The sequence below is a fragment of the Leptonotus elevatus genome, chromosome 11, assembly GCF_054856555.1.
Source record: "Leptonotus elevatus isolate MCC_2025b chromosome 11, RoL_Lele_1.0, whole genome shotgun sequence".
Classification (NCBI taxonomy): domain Eukaryota; kingdom Metazoa; phylum Chordata; class Actinopteri; order Syngnathiformes; family Syngnathidae; genus Leptonotus; species Leptonotus elevatus.
In genome coordinates this window covers 7,108,324-7,128,902 of record NC_141249.1, presented here as the reverse complement: position 1 = coordinate 7,128,902, position 20,579 = coordinate 7,108,324, and the positions used below count along the sequence as shown (strand labels likewise).

The 20,579-nt window shown below is 39.8% G+C and overlaps 1 protein-coding gene across 2 annotated transcripts in view; it reads right to left on the bottom strand.

Moving 5' to 3' along the window:
• dennd1b (DENN/MADD domain containing 1B) overlaps positions 1 to 20,579 on the bottom strand; it is a 138,262-nt gene that overhangs the window by 52,322 nt on the left and 65,361 nt on the right. The window contains exons 7-11 of one of the 2 annotated variants that reach the window (XM_086089998.1): positions 20,172 to 20,252; positions 18,740 to 18,799; positions 15,038 to 15,091; positions 14,464 to 14,574; positions 2,946 to 3,046 (exon numbers count right to left, since the gene is read on the bottom strand). In XM_086089998.1, the coding sequence (XP_085946124.1) occupies positions 2,946 to 3,046; positions 14,464 to 14,574; positions 15,038 to 15,091; positions 18,740 to 18,799; positions 20,172 to 20,252 (407 nt within the window). The remainder of the gene's footprint in view (positions 1 to 2,945; positions 3,047 to 14,463; positions 14,575 to 15,037; positions 15,092 to 18,739; positions 18,800 to 20,171; positions 20,253 to 20,579) is intronic. The other variant, XM_086089999.1, reaches the window with a different exon arrangement.

Sequence of the window (20,579 nt, the reverse complement as noted above, 5' to 3'; positions counted from 1 at the left end):
ATTGGATTGTGTCACTTTAATGCAAGGGTCTCAAACTCAACTTATGTGGGGGCCCGCTAGAGATTGTCTGAGTGTGGCTGAGCCGCATACAGTTTTTCACAAAAAGGGGTTCAAGTATTCCAAATAATGTACAACGCATCCAATCTTCTCAATCTTTATTAACGGTTCTTCAGAATGTAGGGATGCAATGATATCCAAACGATATGAAGGGTGTGCGATACAATAATTATCACAATATTGTGGTAATATATTGTGGTAAAAAAGGTTACAATATTGTAAAAAAAAAGAAGAAGAAGCTCATACTAAAAAAAAGATAATATTGTGCTTTTTGTACATAATAACAATGCATATAAACAACCTTTAATCTCTAATAATTGTTTTATTTTTCATTTACTTGCTAATCAACGCACACATTGAGTTCTTCCACATATTGACTCGATTCACAAGCATAGTACGTTCCCCTTCATCTGACCATTAGCGTGGATTTTAAACATAGAAGGGCCAAAACATGCCTTGTGAAAATTTGACTGTACTAAACAACTAGCCACCAGAGGGTGCTAGAACTGCACAAATGGAAATCAACCTGACTTTTTTAACAGATGTGCTGCTTTTAATATGACATGACGATGACAATATTGTGACAGTTTTAATATCTTTACATCCCTACCAGAATGTGAGAAAGATTTGGTGAGCTAGTCCTCTCTCTCATCTCCTTGCTACTTTGCATACTCCTCCTCAACACGTCTCATTGAGTAATGACGTCGGATTTCTTGAGCACCGTAACTTTGTCAGTGCATTCATTCAAGATATGTCGGGCAACAAGAAACAGTCCATCTCCTGTTTTGTTTTTTTAAATTGGGTGTTCTCGTCGCCAACCTTTGTGTTCACGACAGGTTTTGAAAAATACATGACTGGGACTGGAGCACAGAGTATCTTTTCCTTCCACTTGGTATCACTTTTGTCAAAAGATGTCATGAGTCTTAGTTATGGTAGCTCATAAGAGATAAATAACAGCCAAAACACTCATCCACGTGAAAAAAACACACACAAAAAACATGGAGGGTGCGCTATGATGTCAAGTAGGGTGCCGCAAACTTTCATCCTGGACCCAAATATGACCCCGGGGCTGTGAGTTTGAGACCCCTGCTTGAACAGTGAATAGTCAGTAAACTATTATGTTTATATCTGAGAATGACTTAGGATAACAAGAGACTTAAGGTAATTAAAAACTTTAAATCCCTAATCATTACAAATGCTACGCAGTGTGTTTAATGCACAGTATTCTCTTCATTGCAAATATTTATCACATATACAGTAGATTTAACAGGTTTCATGTTCTCAACCAGTAAACTTTAAGAAAAGACGCAGATATTTAAAGTAGCACTAACGAACTTTTCAACCTTAATAAAATATTTTCATAACTCTTCTGATGAAACATCGACTTAAAACTAGTTGAATGGTACCTTTGTCATGGCCTGAGGGGGCCTGTATCATTTTTACTGGCACTAAGTAACTTTGATGAGAGTGGTAGGAACACTGCCACATAAAAAACTACAAATGTGCCGACAGCTTTATGGCATACGTCACTTCCCCCTTTCCCCATTCGTTACAAAGACGGAAGTCAATTTGAATGTCGATGCACAATTACTGCTTTCCTGGCAGAAGCTGCAAAACAACTGAAAAGAAAAAGGAAAAAGGAAAGCTACTCGGATAAAAGGACAGTCAAGGACCAACATTGGCCCGAATTTCACTTGCTGGCGTGAGCTCAAAAACAACGCAATACGCTTGTCCTCATGGGAAATGAGGTGTTCCTTCAGGCATAACATTACCGCTTTTGTCCATATGGCGCCACCATAATCAATGTAGACTGAAAGTTCTTTAGTGTTGCTTTAAGGAAAACAATTGTCACACATTTAGCAATTACAATATGTCCGCAGACACTTTAAAGAACAAAACAAACAAACAAAAATTTACATTGAAAAAAAGGACTGCTGATGTATTTAAAGGAATAGCCTTAATGGAAGCAGATTTTGTCTCTTGCATGGATTATTACCACGTACAAAAAAAAAAAGTGGCAATTGAGTTTGAAAAAAAAATGTGGTTATAATTTCACACTATTGAAGAAATGATAGTACCTCCATTTTCAGTGGCTTATTTATTTATTTTTAAAGATCATTGGTAATATGACCACAACTGTATTAGCTGATGGACTTCATTTGTCATTGTCCAAACACTCCTGGTATAACTCCTGTATCTGTCACAGTTTGATATGATTTGGAAAAAAAAAAACATGTAGAATCATTGAGTAATATTGGCAATCCCATCCACCAGTCAAACAACAGAAGCACATTTTAAGACTTATACATTCTTTGATTAAATCTTGTTGTGTCAGATGATCTGTGCCCAAGAGGATTCAGCTGCTGCATGCTCATAATCAGCCTAATACAAGCCAGCAGCACACAGCAGGCTCGTAGCGCTGCAGTGTAATAGACTAAGATATGACACTATCGTCCATCAACAAATATGCACCAGGAAATCCAGCAACGCAATACTGTACATGCTCATCAACTAATAAAATTGTATTTTCCTAATCAGTGCTCGGAGGCCACCCCAGTGATTGAATCAACTGCTGCTGAGTTTTCCCAGAGTGTTGAAAATCACATTTTACAGTCGTTGATGAAGAGTTTCTAAAGGCAGATGTGTTCCTCGCAGTGCACGCGATGATCAATCACAGATTGATTCCCCAAAAAAGCAGCAGCACTTTTTAAAGAAGATGAAATCCATGTGGCGGAAATGCAGAGAAACGAGACGCTACATCGTCTCGGTCCATTCGGATGGGTGGCGGATGATGAAGATGATATCAGAGCCAAGAGTAACGAAGCATGTTGACCCGCACTATATGTTATGTTCAGCGCATGTGTGTGTATGGAGGTGACAGGCCTTACCAGCAGTAGTCCAGAAGATGCGGGGGCAGCACAGGGATGAAGATATGCTGCCAGTACATTGGAAAGAGCAAAGCAGCTGCACCGTGGACACATGCCGTTAACTAGAGAGAAAAGCAGAAAGGAGAGAAAGAGGTCAATGCACATGATAACAGTAAATATAGCACTAAACAGTGAAATCCAAAACAACACATTCTATAATAGAAACTCACATTAAGATGCAGTCTAGTTGTATGTCACCAAGGATTGTTAAATGAATACCTTGCTACAGGTGAGTGTAAGTCAGCCTTTTGTGTTGAACATGTAACCTGGAGCTATTATTGGAGGAAAGAATAGAAGATCAACCGGCTGACAGCAGCCTGTCTCCAACTTTTGTAGCAGAGACACAGAATGACAAATGGTGGAAAAAGGATGTAAAGAAATGTATGGATGGCAAAGGTTGAAAAAAAAAAAGACAATTGCATGGACCCAACACTATGTTTTTGTTTCGTATCGATATATTCCATTGCTGTTATAATGCACATTTGAAACTTTTAACTAAAAATGATTAGATCAATTGTAGGGCTGGGTTTAAAAAAAAAAAGAATAATCAATATCAAATAGATTTTCCTTTTCAAGCCCATTATCGATTCATAAAACCATGAATCGATTATTTTATATATCTTTTTCCCCATCAATTCTCAAGAAAATTGAATTTCAAAGGCCAATCTTTTGTTTACCTTACTGTTTTCTTAAAATTGACTGTTCACATGAATTGAATCTTACATTTATGAAATACCTGATTTATTGCACTTAAAAACAATCCAAATCCTTTTAATTTATATTTAAAATTATTGAATTAGATTATGAAAATATTTTCATCTCATCCTTGTTGATGTCATTGTTTGTGTTATAACAAGTGTTACTTGTAATAATAAACTACTACTTTGGAATTTAATATTTGTGGCGTTTTTATCATGTCCTTGACATTTAAGAAGAATTGACGTGTCATAATTAATCAATATCGGATTGAAGTGAAGTGAATCGAATCGGGGAAAATTGAAATCGACTCGAACTGAACTCTTGTGAATCGAAATCGAGTGGATTGAGGAAATTAGAATCGATACCCAGCCATAATAAATTGTAGTGTTACGAGAATAAACCATCTGTGTGAGATGGTGAGCCCCTAAAACTAAATTAACCTAAAACTTCTTTGTCAGGCAATGATCAGGCATGCGGTTCTCAATTAACTGCTTTTCAACTAAATGCCAAAACAACAATTGCAGCCGAACACACGTCTGCCATTAGTCATAAAAATCAAAATAAGTGCCTAAGCCTGGCATAATAAATAGAAATAATTAACCTCTCTTTTTTCAACAAATAATGAGGTGCAATCAAATGAAGATGACATCGCTTTTCAAAGGCGCTCAACTCACGACACAGTCAAACCAACAGCGCACATAAAATTAAAATCATTGTCTCCCATTGTCTTAGAGCCAGGACCCCCCTCCCAACCCACTCGCCCCCTCTTGACACGGCGTCTCTTAAAAACCAAGCTAAAAGTAATGACCTGCAACACACACACACGCAGGCACGGCAGGGGAACGAGGCGTTAGCTCATCCCCCAGATTAAAATAACATGATTAAATATGGAAAGAGAACAGAGGTCTGAGGGGCTCCTGCGGGACTTCATTAGGGCAAATTGCCAAAGAATGAAACATGAGTTAGCCAAGAGAGACTGCGGGCTAGGCCAATACCACCGGGACCCCGGAGCAGCAGCCGCTGTTATACTGCTACAGCTTCACAGTCAATGTGTGAAGCGGACACACACTGTGACACACACACACGCACAACTACCAGGAGACCCTCTGCTCACTGACACACAAAGTGTCACAATTGACCGGCCAAGAGCCAAAATCACCACTGCCAGAAAAAGAACACCCCTCCCACTCCCCCGCACCTCTTGCAGTGGAACCTCACATCAAGCCTGGACATCTGAGGGGCTCTGCATGCGTGCCTGCGTGTGTTTTTGTATAAATGTGCCGCCCTCCTTGCATGTTTGTTTTAATCGCGTTCATTTTTCCTATCGGCTGGGGGGAAAAAACACTTTATTTGTTGTCTCGGTGCAATTTCTCACCCAGCCAGTCCCACAATAGTTAAGACTTAATCAACATTTAATTGGTGTCTTGCTCTGTGTATCTGAATATGCATATTTTTCGTCTTCCGACACAACAACACCGCCACGCTCCTGTCAGAATGAATTCCCTCACAAACAGTTTGGCTTCTTTAGTTAATTCTGAGAGTAAATCGATCCTATGAATATTAATGTGGGAAAGTGAAACACTTGGTGGAGGAGTTGTTATCAAAATCATCAGATATTTTTTTCTTCTTCACCCAAGTGATGATAAAGGGCCATTAATTTGTGATAAAGAGAGGTCAGCGGTCTGACTGTGGGCTTACGCACACGCACACGCACACACACACACACAAAGTGGAGATCCAACAGGCGAGTATATTCCTCCTCTGGGAGTGCGAGACAAGCCCCAGCCATTCACTGGTACCAGGAGGTAATGGCACAGAACACCTCGCTAACCAACTCCAATTATCTCCACCAGGCCTCAAGGTGAGCCCCCCCAACCGGCGTGATTTACTTACAGGTTGAAAGGGAGAAGACCAGCTTCTCACGCTTCTTCTCCTAACACCCACTGGCTGTTTTAGGGGAGTTTCTCGAGAAGGGAGGAGGTTACGGACGCTCAGAGATTTATATTCATTTCATTTGCTATCTCCAAATAGTGTCTGCCATAAGTTAGCTCTAAAGCAACGTCAGGAAAGCAACGCATGTTTCCTCACTCAAATGACTAAAACAGCCAATAAACATGAAAAATTAAAATGTTTCTTCTTTTTATTCAAGGAGTTTAAAAAATATATATCTATCAAGGGGTCAGGATTGGGACGGGGGTTCACGTGACAGTAAGCCATAAGAGGCTAAGGCTGATAAAATATTTGCCAGGCTGATAAATAATAGATGAGTGGAGCCAAATGGCTTACACGCTCCACAAAAGACCTGGGTGCTTAATATTCCATTCAATGGAGAATCACAGATACAGTCCCCAAGAACAAATACAGGATTAGGTGCTGGGTCCAGTCCTCGGGGACCGGGGCTCAGCCCGGTAATGAGGGGCCGCCTGCCTCTCTCACACTGTGCGCGCGTGTATGTGTGTGTGTGTTGCCCCATCGGCTGTGAGAAGCGAAGCGATTATACAGCGACAGCCTGCTTCAAAAAGCAGTCAAGGTCTTTGGTTGTGCCCTGAGAGCTTTTTAGTGCACTTGTAGCCAAAACATAAAGAAGACTGGTACTTGCGGACTCATTCACAATTGGGCTACGGACAGAAAAGATGGAGACAGACGAGCAGTGCAAGTAGAAGAAAGCGCAAGAGAAAAGATACAAACTTTAAAACTGTATTAGAGCTGGGCAAAATGCCGCAATCGAAAAGCTCCTCACCAAAGGCTCGGCTCAGCTTTACGTCTTTACAAAAAGTCGTACTAAAGGCTAAAACGAAAGTGAAACAAAAAGTACAAGTGAGGATGGGGTTATTTTACTTTTTTATATAACCTGCAGGTTTATGGAGCAAGTATGTGTATTTTCACTCCCCAAAAAATATGATAATGTATAAGATTTAAAACCCTCGTCACCAACCATAAACCCAGGCATTAACAGATCAATCAGCAAGCCTTTCAAACTGTTTTTTTTAAATAAATGATTTCACAAAATGTATAATGCATTTTGAGTAAGATTTAAGCATAAAATAGAACAGGCAGTTTATTTTCCAGAACTGTATATTTTCATGGAAGAAGGGTGGCTAAATCCTGACAGATTGCCCTAGTGGCTGTGCCCAAAAGTGTGCATTAGGAATGTTCTATACTAGGGGTGTTTAAAAAAATCAATTTGGCAATATATCGCGATATTACAGCGCACAATTCTCGTATCGATTCAATATGTAGCCGAATCGATTTTTAAAGATCACTTTTTGATGGAAATATTCAACAAAATGTTTTAATTAGGGTTCAAACTTTAAGCATGTAAGAATGTTATATTAATGGAACATTAAGCCTTAAAATCTGATTTCGATGCTGTTCAAACCTGAAACAGATTGCAACCTGTTTGTTAAATACGGTGGCTCACAGTTATAAGCCTGAAGTACATTTTCATATAAATCTTACAGTGTACATGTACAAGTTTACTTATTAGTATTTTCTAAATTTGAGCTTTAAAAAAACAAAACAATAATTGATTTATAGATTCTTATCGGGATTAATCGATATTGAATCGAATCGGGACATATGAATCGTGATACAGATTGAATCGCAAGGTCAGGTACTCGGCAATTCACACCCCTATTCTCTACCACTTTTTTTCCCAGACCAATATCAGAACAAGCACTCAACTCTTGTGTAGTCACCGATACCAAGTACCGATACCACTAGTACTCTTGATACATATAATTTCCCCCTAAAACCAACAAAAGATCATTTTAGAGAAGGACCGATATATCCCAATATAGCATTTTTCCTTAAAATCGCATTAAATTAATGGCAATTTTCTAATCTTCCTATTTCTAATTTCGAGATCCTGATCACAAAAGGGCATCCGAAAACAGCGAGCTCCATAGTGGCCATATTGAACTTGTACTATCTACCAGGAGCTCTTGAATTAATTCTGTGTATGATACTTTTGAGTGTGATCTGTGGGTTGCAGGCAAGTTTTTTTTTTTTTTTGTAAACATAATGATATAGTTACTTAATTTTGGCAATTCTCAGGAACAACTAGAATAAATTCCATCATGCCTGTCTGTCAACAATTTAAGCTGTCCAACACACACCACATTCAGATCGCTGACTTGTCAATTTAGATCTGCTGTTAAGTAAACATGTAACATTGGATGAATAAAAACAGCAGCAACTGATTCACTCACAGTGTAGACTGGGTTTGATGTTGAGAGGTTATGAAAAAGTAGCGCTCAACAAAGGAATACGTGACAAAACAATGTGCTTAAATTAATCTTGATCTCAAATAGGAGTTGAACTGACTGGAACATCAGTTGTGTTATTGGTAAACTAAAGAGCATTAGAGAAGATTTCAAGGGAAGTTTTCAACGGAAGTTAGAGGTTGTGATGATGTTAATTGTGAAGGTTCTTCTGAATGAGACAAGGAAGACACTCATTATCTGAAGGTAGATTCGCCTCGCAGATGCGTCAAGCAGAAATCAACCTTAATGCCCCCGCCTTCGCGGAGCGCATATTTGACTTTTGATGGCGTAGAGGTCGGATATATGCGACCTGGCCGTTCAGACTGCGGTCGCATTGCAAACATTCGGTCACGTATCCGATCTAGGACCACATATGAAAGTGACCCAGGACGGATATGAAAAAAAAAATCAGAATTGAGCGGTTCAGACTGACATAAAAAAAGTCAGATACAGGTCGCATTTGGGCAAAAAAATCCGATCTGGGTCCAATATGCTTGCATTGTGAATGTAGCCTAAGAGAGTGCACAAGTAGTATTAGCAGCTCTGCAGAGGTATACTTACAACAATTTTATAGACAAATGATTCTATTACTCGTTGCGGTTGATAGTTGGGGGCGTGGGCACAAAATATTTTCTTCTGCCTGGGGGACGTAACAAAAAATAATTGAGAAATACTGAGTTGAAAAACAGATAGACAGGTTGAATAAACTGGCAAAAAAAGAAACCTTGTGGTCAGTGTACTTCAAGAGACAAATACTTCGTCCTGTTAAAAGTAACATACTTTCTCGATTTTCAGACCAATTCATTTCTGTTTTCTCTTTCCTTCATCCAGCTGTCTTTCTGTCCATGCCAGACTCCTTTGACTGTTCGGTTTTATTGTTATGTTAGCCTTTCCATCTCTCCTCCTCAGCACCAACTAAGTTTCCAATTAGCCAGTCTGCTTTCGCGTCTGTAGACATACACGGATGTCAGGCCCAGCGCGACTCAAGTGTGCCTCACAACAAAGTAGGTGGCACAGGAAGAGAGAGCGAGGACAGACGTGTTGCTGGTGGCAACAGCTAACGCCAGGCCTCCTACACAGACAAAGCGACTGAGAATCTGTCACAAAGACATAAGGTGTGAGTTACAAGTACCTGCACATATAAACAGATGCATGCATGCAAGCAAAAAAAAAGACAAACACCCACTACATGCAAATAGGCACATTTGTGGCTACAGCAGGAGAGCACGCGTGGCAACTCATGGCACATGGCTTGACTAGGTAGGGATAAATCTATTGAGGGGAAAGACACACGGGGAGCAGGAGTGGGAGAGGTGTAGCCAGCGAGAACACGAGACAGATGGGTAAAAAATGATATGTCAGAGAGGACCAAGATAGCGTAAGTCGGGAGACACAGTAAAGTCAGGCAACGAGAGGAGAGGAACAACAGAGGGAAAGGCAGGAAACAGAGAGACAGCTGGCACTCTAGGGCATGCTGGATGGATAGCGCCTTGTTAGCATAGGCCTGACAGGCTGATGAGAGGGCTGCTGTCAGACCATGCTGGGGCTGGGCTCTGTGAGTTTGGGCGATAGGCAGGGCAGAGAATGGGCTTGCGAGCTGGGGGGCCTCAGCAGATGAAAGACGAGGAAGGTGGTGGGGCGGTGGCGGGGGAAGGGGGCGGGGGGGGGTCCTCCCAGCTGACTAGTTAGAGGAAGGGCTGATGCAGCCCCATTATACGGCACTGTGACAAGGCTGCACGCTCCGCTGGCTCCCGCCCCTTGCGCCACTGCCGACCGGCCTTTTCAAAGAGCCGTAGTGTTCACCTCTGGTCACGAAACGGCAAGAAAGTCAACTGATGCATTGTTGTACAATAATGATTTATTCCTTTGCTGTTGGCCGCTCGCAAGCCGCACCGGTCATGTACCGACAGACTGACACGCTGGCTTCACCGGAGGCTTTAACACAGGCATCACCCGGAGCAGAAAGAATAAATGCAGTACATTTATGAAAAGCGCGCGTGTGTGTGTGTCCATCTTCTACACTGTTTCTCACTGCTGTGCTGGCCCAACTGGATTGCCATTCACTATAAAGGCAAACTATTGTGCTACTGCATGGTCACTGCACCTACACAAAGTGAAAATGAAAGAAAATATAGCTGCTCAACCCTTAGCAACCTAACTCATTTGTTCCCAAAAACGTATAAATACGTTCTATTTTAAACATTACCATGGTCCCCAAAACGTATTTATAAGTTTTTTAAATGTTGTTTTTAATGCTAGAGCATACTGATGTCTTTGATGCAGCGTCTGAACTGAAGAGAATGCTTGAACAAGGGTAGTTATTACAAAAACGGCCAGCAGGTGGCAGCAGAGAATGAGAGATCAACCTGGGCCATGTTGCATAAAGCTCTTTTCCCCACTGTTTTAATCAGATTTGTGAATAATGATGAAACTGAGCTATATTCTAATGCTAATTGCTGCAAAACGGAAACAGATAGAAACATACTTTTTTTCCTGATGAAAAAATACTCATTTTGCTTTTGGTAGAGTCCATGTTTTTATAGCAATAGAACACAATATTCTGTGGGGCTTGCAAAATCAGTCAAAATTCAAAAACCAGCCGGGAGCAAAGGGGGTTGCTTCAGTGAGAATGGCTGGGAGTGAATGAGTTAAAAAGATTGCACTCTCCTGTGAAGACTATTGACTGTGGGATAATAGTAAATTTAGGCTTGATTTCTGATGGGTTATAGTCGTAAAAACATGTTGAGAACAAATCCATAAATGCTTTAAATGTCTGAGAAGGGTGAGAAAGTCTGCCTATTTCCTGAGGTTGGATACATTTGAGTAGGTTTTGGTCAAATCGATTGCTCTCATGCTTATCAGACACCACGATGGGTAGAATAAATGAGTGGCAGCTACACTTCCTGTTGCTTACACAAGTATGTTCCATGTAGAAACTTGTCAAGTCTCTCAAGTAATGTAGCAGAAAAATAAAACTAAGAATACATGTATGTTTTTACTAGCTGTCCGTGACCACCCAAAATGGGTCCATGACCTATTTTTTGGGTTCCGACCCACCAGTTGAGAATCTATGTTGTAGAAATACTGTCATGTGATGTGAATGAGTCAACTTGGTGTCTCCTGCCAATTAGTCGCCTATCGGTGTCCAGGCAGCACAATACAATATGGGTAAAGTCGCAATAAGTCGACAATAATAATAATAGAAATATGCAGGCAATTGAGGCGAAGACTTCCTTGTTAAGGTGTCATCAAAGTGTTTGTTTTTTTATGCATACTATTATAAAGTTACTTTTTATTGACACTAAAGAATCTTAAAACCTTCATTAATATATTGCCTGTGACACAAAATATTTATCGATGGTTTAACGCTTACTTTCTAAGGAAACATTTGCTTAACTATGAACTGATTGGACATGGATCTGCTTCCTGGATCATATTGTGGTAGACTGGTCCCACTACACTTCGAGCCAATGACATGGAATTCTTTTTTTTTTTTATGTGTTGATATTCCTGCAGGAAAAAAAAATACAATGTTTCAAAATCTATATATATTTGAGCTGGGGGGGGAAAAAACCAACAACTCACCTATCCCTAATGAGCAACACAATTTATGCTTTCAGTTTGAAGAGATGAGCAATGCTGCTGTTATTAAGCAAAATATAAAGCATGTGGAAGAATGAAAAGAAAATACTTTTTACGCTCAGTAGCATTTGTGTGAGTGCTTGTCTCTCAGCATTGATACAACAATGCCTCCAATATAAGGAGAAAACAAGCTTTGAAAATATTACTGTCCATCTAGTGACTGCCAACAGTCACTTTATCAAACATTATGACAAACTGACATCAATTATATATTTTTCACCTGTTCAAGTATTTGATCACCAGACAATTGGCTGGATAATGAGCTCGGCTCTTTACAGTTAAGTATGCATTATTGTGGCAAGCTTTTCCTCCTGAACTTGGAGGTCAGTCTTCCCAACAGCGAAAAAATAATGCATCACAGGAGCAGCAATAATGCAAGGGCCCGCAAGTAATCCCAGCGGGGATGTGAAAATACCTTTGTACGCCAGTGCCTGACATATACTGCTACCAAACCAAAACAGCCCTCCCAGAGGAAGATAGATGGATCGACAGATGAGTTGATGACAGATTGCAGAGGATAAAAGGCTGCAAGAGGTAAAGCTCTGACGAATAATGTCTTAAAATATCCCGCTGCTATATTTTATTACGAGAAATAAGACGAACACTTGACTCAGGGTGGCAGAAAATTCTAAATCAAATTTGAGCCAATTGCATCCACCCCCGCTTTCCGCTCGAGTGAAAAGAAAAACACTTTCACTCTCGAGTCTAACGATGTTCATCGAGTAACCGTGGTGTGAGGAAAGGTGCTGCTGTTCTGACAGGCTGACGGGCGACAGGTGAAAGTCGAGGAGGGCTGGATGACTTTTGCAGTTTTGCCTCCGCGGCTCCTATGGGAGACCTTGGGTGCTGCCAGCACCCATCAACAGCGTGGGGGCCCTCCGGCTCTTCAGTGTTGATACCCAGGCGGGATAAGCTACATTAGAGATACAGATAGGACTGGGATGACATCACTTCCCGCTTCCATCTCATCTGTCATAAACATTTGGCTCTGCCTCAGCAAACACAAAGATAAGGCTCGGAGGGTGGAATGAGGAACAGAGGAAGGAAGGAAGAGGGGGAGAAATAGAAGGGATCCCTCCCTCATAGACACAGACAGAAGTAGCTTTAAATTATGTGAGTTAAGACATGCACTAAGTGATAATTTAAAGCCTTTGGTCCGACAATATTTTGGAGTTATAAAACAGTCAAAAATAATCCAGTTTTGGAGTGACTATCAGAGCTTGCTACTTGCCTAACTGTTCGACTGCAGGGTGGTGTTCAACTCCCTGCACAAGCAGCGTTGCATGTCAGAGAAATCGTCTCTTCCTACTTTTTGATATCTTGCTGGAATATTGATGAAGCACTTCATATTCAATCAAATAGACATTCTGGCTAAATTAAAATGTGAATTCCATATGAAGCTGAAGACATTGAGTCTTGGAAGTTGTAAATTAATGAATACAGTGGTATTTTCACTTACGGGTATAATTAGGTCTGTGACTTGTACAGTCCCATCTAAACTAATCTCATTGAAATGAATTGAAAGGTCATTAATTGATCCATTCCAGCCCCCCCCCCCCCCCCCCCCACAAAAAAAAGAAAGAGAATGAAAAAAAGGAGTGTGCTTCAATCCAACAATTGAGGATTCGATACGCATCCCAAGACACGATTCAAGAACGGTCCATTTTCAAATGGAATGATTAAATTCGGTTTGATTCAGTGGGATGACAATTCTATTTGATGTGGAATGGCTTCAGTTTTAGTCAGGTTTATTTATAGGCAAGAATATTTAAAAGCTCGCCAAAGCCAAAACTATTCAAATTAATCAAATTCAAATGCACAACAAATCATCAGCATCATCAAAACGATTTATACTGTTTGATACCTGGTACGCATCTCTCACAAAAGACGATTCAACATGTATTTCAATGCATGTGGTGCAACATGGTTCAAGAACGGCACATTTTAAAATGTAATGATTTGATTTTGTTCAGTTAAGAATCTAAACCAATTGTCCAATTCAAATCGTTTTTTTGTTACACGCCTAGCCTAATATAAAGCAAAATAAAAGACAATAGAAATCAATAAATTATTTATTTATTTATTTTTACTTTACATATTATAGTATTCGTGTGTTGGTGTTTGCCTTTAAAGGGCGTCGGCCAGTGAGTGACATCAGGAGTTCAAGTCAGGTTGTCTCTCATTTTATATTCGTATGCTCGACTGTTAATCTTGTTCAATGTATGTTCTTTTCTGTTGTAGTACTTCCGTAGCTCAGTCAATATGGATCTGAGTTTGGACCGGAGAATCATGGATTTAATATTCAAAGGAATTATAATGCGGAAAACGCTGAAACTTAAGACTGGTTGCTGAAGAAAGGCTAGTCCAAAGCAATGCTGAGGTGCCTTTGAGCAAGACCATGCAGCCCTAACTGCTCATTGCACTGCTGAACAACTTCATCAAACTAATGTCTCACCATCCACTGCTCCAATTACACCATTTCCATAAAGTTAATTCTGCTTGGAAAAACTGGAACATATCAACTGGCATAGGGTGAATGCGGCGTACACCGTGACATCATCACCAGTTACGTACAGCACAAATGCAGAGAGAAAGACAAACCACTCCCAGTCCCATTCACACCTACAGGCACTGAACATTGTACTGTAAAAATGTTTTGGGGCTCAGGGAGAAAGCTGGCAAACAAGATTCGAACCTGAGCCCAACCTAAATCCTTTTTTTGTACAACTGTACTCCCTGGGGATGAATTCCGTCTCATACGAAATTAAGACAAGGCTGCATCATTTGAGTTTAAGAGAAGCCTTGCCCAAACTATGTGGCATACTCTTTTTAAAAGCGTCTTTCCTGTGGCTGATCTCAGCCAATGGACTCACAGTGCTCAGCTTGCTTGAGGTAATGATGATGCGCCGCTCGTGAAGCATACTGCCGTAGAGTTGCAGCATGTTGTTGACATCCACAGCCACAAAGTATTCTGTCAGGTTTCTCTAGAAATAGGCAGAAAGGGAGATACATAACAAACTGTCCTTGTACAACATGTTACAGAAAAGTGTCAGACGGTTAGAGTGTGTGCTCTCGTAGCAGAGACATACTGTACCTGGGCTACAACCTTGCACCTATTACTTTGTTGTAAGAGCTAACGGTGATAATACAGAACGAAAGAAGTTAACATTTGTATGCACAGATGCCTGACTGAACTCTACTTTAAATACAAAAAAAATCTACAGGGAGAAAGGCGAGCTAAATCTGAAGTATCTAATACCCGTGGAAGTCACTGAACTTCAACATGAAAATGTATCAGCACCAGGAGACAAAACTGAAACAAGAGGATGATGCAATCATTTCAAAAGATGACAAGTGTATCTGGTTAAATACGATTAGAGGCAGAGATGTTTCCAGAAGAGAGGGCTCACTTTATCTCTCTCTGTCTGGTTTTCCACAAATACTTACACTCTCTGGGATAGTTGGCAGTCCATTGATATCCGGGGCGATGAAGTAGGAGTGCTGCGGAAAACACAAACATGCAGGAGAAAGAAGAGAGAAGGTCACAAGTGAAGCACACCACTTACATAGAAGAAAATGAGGGAAGGGGGGTTGACTTTGTTCTATGATTTATGGCTCATCTTCAGCTCTGTCTATATGAATTGCTGAGCTGGTGTCTGAACTGTGGTGCTGCTTTTATCGGGCTTGCAGAACAGAGAAAGCTCAATAGAAACTCATCTCCCCACAGACACAGACTGGGGTGATGTCTCTGGTGGAAAACTGAGTCTTTATTTAAGCATTAGAAAGGCTTGTGGAGCAGCAACACTTGTGTGTGCCAGTGCGCGCACGCACACAAACACAGGTTGTTTAGAGGATCACAGAGCTGCCTGTCTCACTTTGGGAGAGCAGGGCACTTTCAGTGTTCCGATCAAAGAGGCCGGAGAGGGGTTCTGTCTGGAGACGGGTAGGCAAAGCACCAACTGAAGCGCGCACTCTACCTCACTCAACCATCTGTTGCCGGCTTGTCCCCTAAACCCAGGACAGAGTGGCCCATGGGAATTTCCCTATTGTACTTTATTTTAAAATGTTTAATATTTGTCTACAGAATGTTAATTTAACTGCTGCATACATGAATATACTCTCGTGAAAAAAATATAAAAATCAAAGTTCACATTTTATACGTTTCACATTTTTATACATTTTCATATAATACATCTCAGATAGCATTAAAATAGCGCATAAGAAAGTCAATGAAGAGCCAAATCACCTAAAGAGAACAAAGGAATTTCTCTGACTGAAGGCAAAGAAGAATTGATGGAAATGCAGAGCGACACTCACAAAACCCAAAAGAATGAGGAGGGAATCACTATAAAGTTAGTTGTGATTTTTATGGATTCTAGTAAAACCCACCACCATATTGGAAGGGATTTAAAGCGATACTTGACTAATTTAGCCATTTTCAGCAGTAAAAAGTTAATATTTTGTCTAGAATGAATTGATAACTTCATTATTTTTTCATGAACAATTAATACCTTTAAAAAAAAAAAATCCACTTGCTGTCGACTGAAGACGACATCAACTGTGCTGAGGAAGTAGGTAACGACCATCATGGTTCATTTTGCTGACCAAACTCAGAAAACAGGTGAGCCAAGATTGGTCGTTACCTACTTCTTCAATGTCATGTGATGTCACCTTCTTACTAGATTAACTTTTTACTGCTGAAAATAGCTCAATAAGTCAAGTATCACTTTAAAGGCAAAGTCAACACAAAAATGTTATTTACAATAATACTGTATGTTCTGTAGGATCCTACAAGTCTAAACACCACATTCTGATCACTATTGCATTTGTGGAATATGAATTAAGCAGCAATTTCCACTTGTTTTAATCCATCTCAAAGAGCGGCCATTTTCCACAGTTGCTCAAGGCTAAGGTAACAACCAACCACGGCTCACCTGTTTTCTGGGATTGGTCATGTGATATTGGCAAGCAGGGCCATGTATGGTCATCATTATCTGAGCCCCGAGTAACTGTGATGTCATTTTCAATTGACAGCAAGTTGCAAAATGGCCGAGATGGAAAAAAACGGGGATTTTGCTGCTTAATTCACATTCCACAGACGCAATATAAATCAGAACGATGTGTAGAGACAAGTGCAGCTGTGTCAAACATACGGCCCTTGGGCCACAACCGGCCCATCGGGGGGTCTAATCTGGCCCGTGAGGACATTACAAAAACGTGCAGTTTTTCACTAAAGTTAACTGTAATTTTGTCAACTGGAGGGCGCAGTGACGACCACTTACTTGACATTTCGAAACTGTACTGTTACACAGGATTTTTTTTTTTTTTAATTGCGCTTAAAAATATATATATATTTTAGATTAATCTACTTTAAAATAGTAATACATTTCAACATTTTCTCAATGTACTTATTTATACAAAAAAAAAAAAAATGGAAATACTTTTTACCTGTGCTTATGAAGCCATGGAGGTACTGGTCCAACCCACTTCAGATCAAATTTGAATGAAAGTGGCCCCTGAATTAAAATGACAACCCTGGCATAGAGCCTATTATTGTAAAGGAAAATTTTAGGTTGGCTTCCTTTTTAAGACGATGCTGGAATACTTTTTATCTGGGGACTGGATTTACATACTTACATGTACTGTATATAAATGTTCTATTTTTCACTACCTTCAGTAGAAAGGATACCAATGTGGTAATAAATAGTCAATTGAGACAGTAACAGTGCTAATCTGCGTAATTACTCAAAAAAAATTGCTAGGATAAACATGGTAAAATATTCCTCTCCCCAGTGTTTCTACATTATGAACGGAAACTAAGAAAACAATTACCGGTATGTTATTGTTCAAATGGCTGTATTTCCCTAGAGGGAGGGTCATTTCTGTTTCATTAGGTAAACATGCAACACAAATGCTGAAATGTTGCAGAAATCGAAAGCTCATTCAGATTATTTAATTTCTCTTCTGCAACAAATGATATTATTAAAAACTGGAACGTATATCTACTGTATGATATTTAATGACTAAAAGAGATTTTGTTCATACCTATTTTCCAAACGCTTCCAGAGAAAAAAAATACCAGACAAATACCAGTGAATGTTTATACCAAAATTGTTAACAAAATGCAAAGATGATGCATTTATTCCAAGATAAACAGTGTTATCGTGGTCAAAGTGGTCACTGCAGGCTGTGGTTATTGTCAAAAATGTGACTATGTGTCTATGATGAAACTTCAGATATAAGAAAGTTGAGGTATTTGACAGCCTATTTTTTAATTCATACCACAACAAAATGATCTCTCATCATCTCTCCTCTATTTGACAAGTCGACACCTTCTTAAAATAATCGGCGGTCATTTTTTCAGATTTTTCAGGAAACACACATTTAACCATTTGCATCTCGAGATGATGATTTAGGCAAAAAATATATATTTGCCAAAAAATGAGACGCAATTATTTTAAGAGGCTTATTTACTTGTGATAATGAATTATATCAATTTATTCAAACCAAGCAATAACCTCCAACAGAACAAAAATACAACGACACTAACATTACCACAAACGAGAGAATAAACGTTTTATTATGCATCCCTGCTTTCTGTCCGTGAGTTCTGTGTGCTAGATTATGTTTTCCCATTGGTCTACAAATCCATGGCATTATGGAAACAACAAACCAGGCTCCGTAATTCAATCCAGGCTTTCAACGGCTGCTTGCTCGCTTGTCTGCTTTCTTCTTCTTCTTTCTAAGTTATGTTTATACAAAAACACTGAAAGTGGGTTAACTGGAAAGGCATCAAGGAGATTTTTTGAGCACAATTGCCTTTGCTTTATACATAAAATGTATAAAAAAAAAAAAAACTCTTGATATTCATGGTGAGAGTATGGCAACGTGGAAAGGCATTAATCATTTACAAAGTTTGATTGTTTTCCAGAGAAGAAGCAGCACACACCAAAGCCCAGGATAGTTTGTTTTTGTTATGTTTAAAAAGATAGTGCAGTTTATTTGGCCAGATTGGAAAGCTGTGGCTCCCATGTGGTTAGTACAGCCGCGGTTTCACATTTCACAGCAGCCTCCTTTCCTCCTCCTCCTCCTCCTCCTCCTCCTCCTCCTCCTCCTCCTCCTCCTCCTCCCTTTCTGCCATTCACTCACCGGTTCCTTGCTTCGCTGCTCTCTCAGTACTTGCCCAGTGGCAATATACAACTGCTCATTCTTGCACAATGAGAGAGGGAGAAAAAAAGAGCAAAACAGGGTTCACACATGAAAGGGGACAAGGGTTCCTATTCTTGGCTGGCATGATTTATAAAAAAAAGGAAAAAAAAAAAAAACACTTTTAGGGAATAACTCACTTCATCAATTAATTATCAAACAAGTGGCTTCTCCAGAAAAAAAGAGGAAGCTATCACACCTCTGTTCCTGCGGCATCTTTCTCAATGACACCCTGAGATTCACGAGATTTATTTAAATTTTATTTTTTACATAAAGGAAGATTAAATCATAAAGAATCTTAACTGAACGTGTTAACCTACATAATAGATATTGTGTCACAATAGTGTCATTATGTTGTAAACATAGCTGTATAATTAGATGCGTACGGGACCTGGAGTTGCTCGCTTAATTGGTTGAAAAAGGAGGAGCTGTCCCTAAGAATAAAGCATAAAAACAATGAAAGTGTTTGATGCTATTACGGAGTGGGGGATAAGCAAACCAAACACGGGGATAACAGTGCACAAAATACTTGCTAAAGACCATCAGATGGCAGGTTAAAGCCACCTGTTTAAAAAAAAAAGGTGTGTTTTATGTATGAGGTGGAACACAGCAGGGGAGTTTGTGTCAAGAGTGGACATAAACACTCTTTGACTTTGAAGGGCTTGGGCTCGTTAAGCCATTCCACTTTTTGATAAGCAGGAGACATGACGAGTTGTGAAAGGACCCGTCCATTTTTTAAACAGCTCTGGCTTATCTCACCTAAACCTGTTAGAGGTACTTGTTGTTTCCAAACAAAGTGTCAGTCCGGGACCTTCTGTGTCTTTCCGCTGCTCGACTGTCCCTCTCCTCCTTCACCATAGTATGCCAATCTCTCCATTTCTGCCCTATTTTCATCCAGTTTGTCTTCATGCCATCTTTCCCCCTTATTCTTTTTTTTGTGTCAGTTTCCATTCAGTTCCCATCGTCGTCTACTTTTTTCCTATCATGCACGCTGTCCCTGACTTGTCTTTGCTGCTCTTCTTGATAAGACTTCAGCCAACTGTTATCATCTCCTTGTTGATGCAACAGATGACTACAGTTACCTGCCAGCTCCTTTACTCCATATATTTTTAGTGCACATTCCCAACCTGTGACACTCAAACTGTGCAGTGTACATTAGAGCCGATGCCACAAAAATGGTAAAAAGACAACAGTGAGACATTTAACTAACAGCAAACTTGCCTGGTGCACAATGTGGGATGGTAATAAAAAAAAAAAAAGTTTTGAAACTGTATATCATACTTTATCAGTACACCTTAAATTCCCTCGTGTGAATGCAGCCCGTGCCTCGATGCCTTGGGAGTGTAAAAATGTGCATATTAGATCTACTTCTTACCACACTCAGGTTGACCGGCGTGAAGGGCTTTGGCACAGGAAGCTCGTAAAGCGAGTTCAGCATGTCATTCAAGTCATTATTCTGCATAGAGAGCAAAGATACAGGGATATTATTTACATAATACGCCCCCTCAAAATCACCCTTAAAAAGCAGTTTTTCCTCTGTATTTGTGTATAATACAGTCCCTTAATTTTTTTAGTATCCTTTATTACACTGGGCAAAAAATAATAATTCTGAATGTCAAAAATATTTTAATTATTTGAGTTATTCTGGGCTGATGCATTTCTTTGAATTGAAATATTGATATTTTTGACAATTAATTGATTGATAATTTAATTGTGGATAGCAAAAAGGCTTGTCGTTTATTCTCCAATAAAACTGAAACAAGATTGTTGTTTATTGCTAATA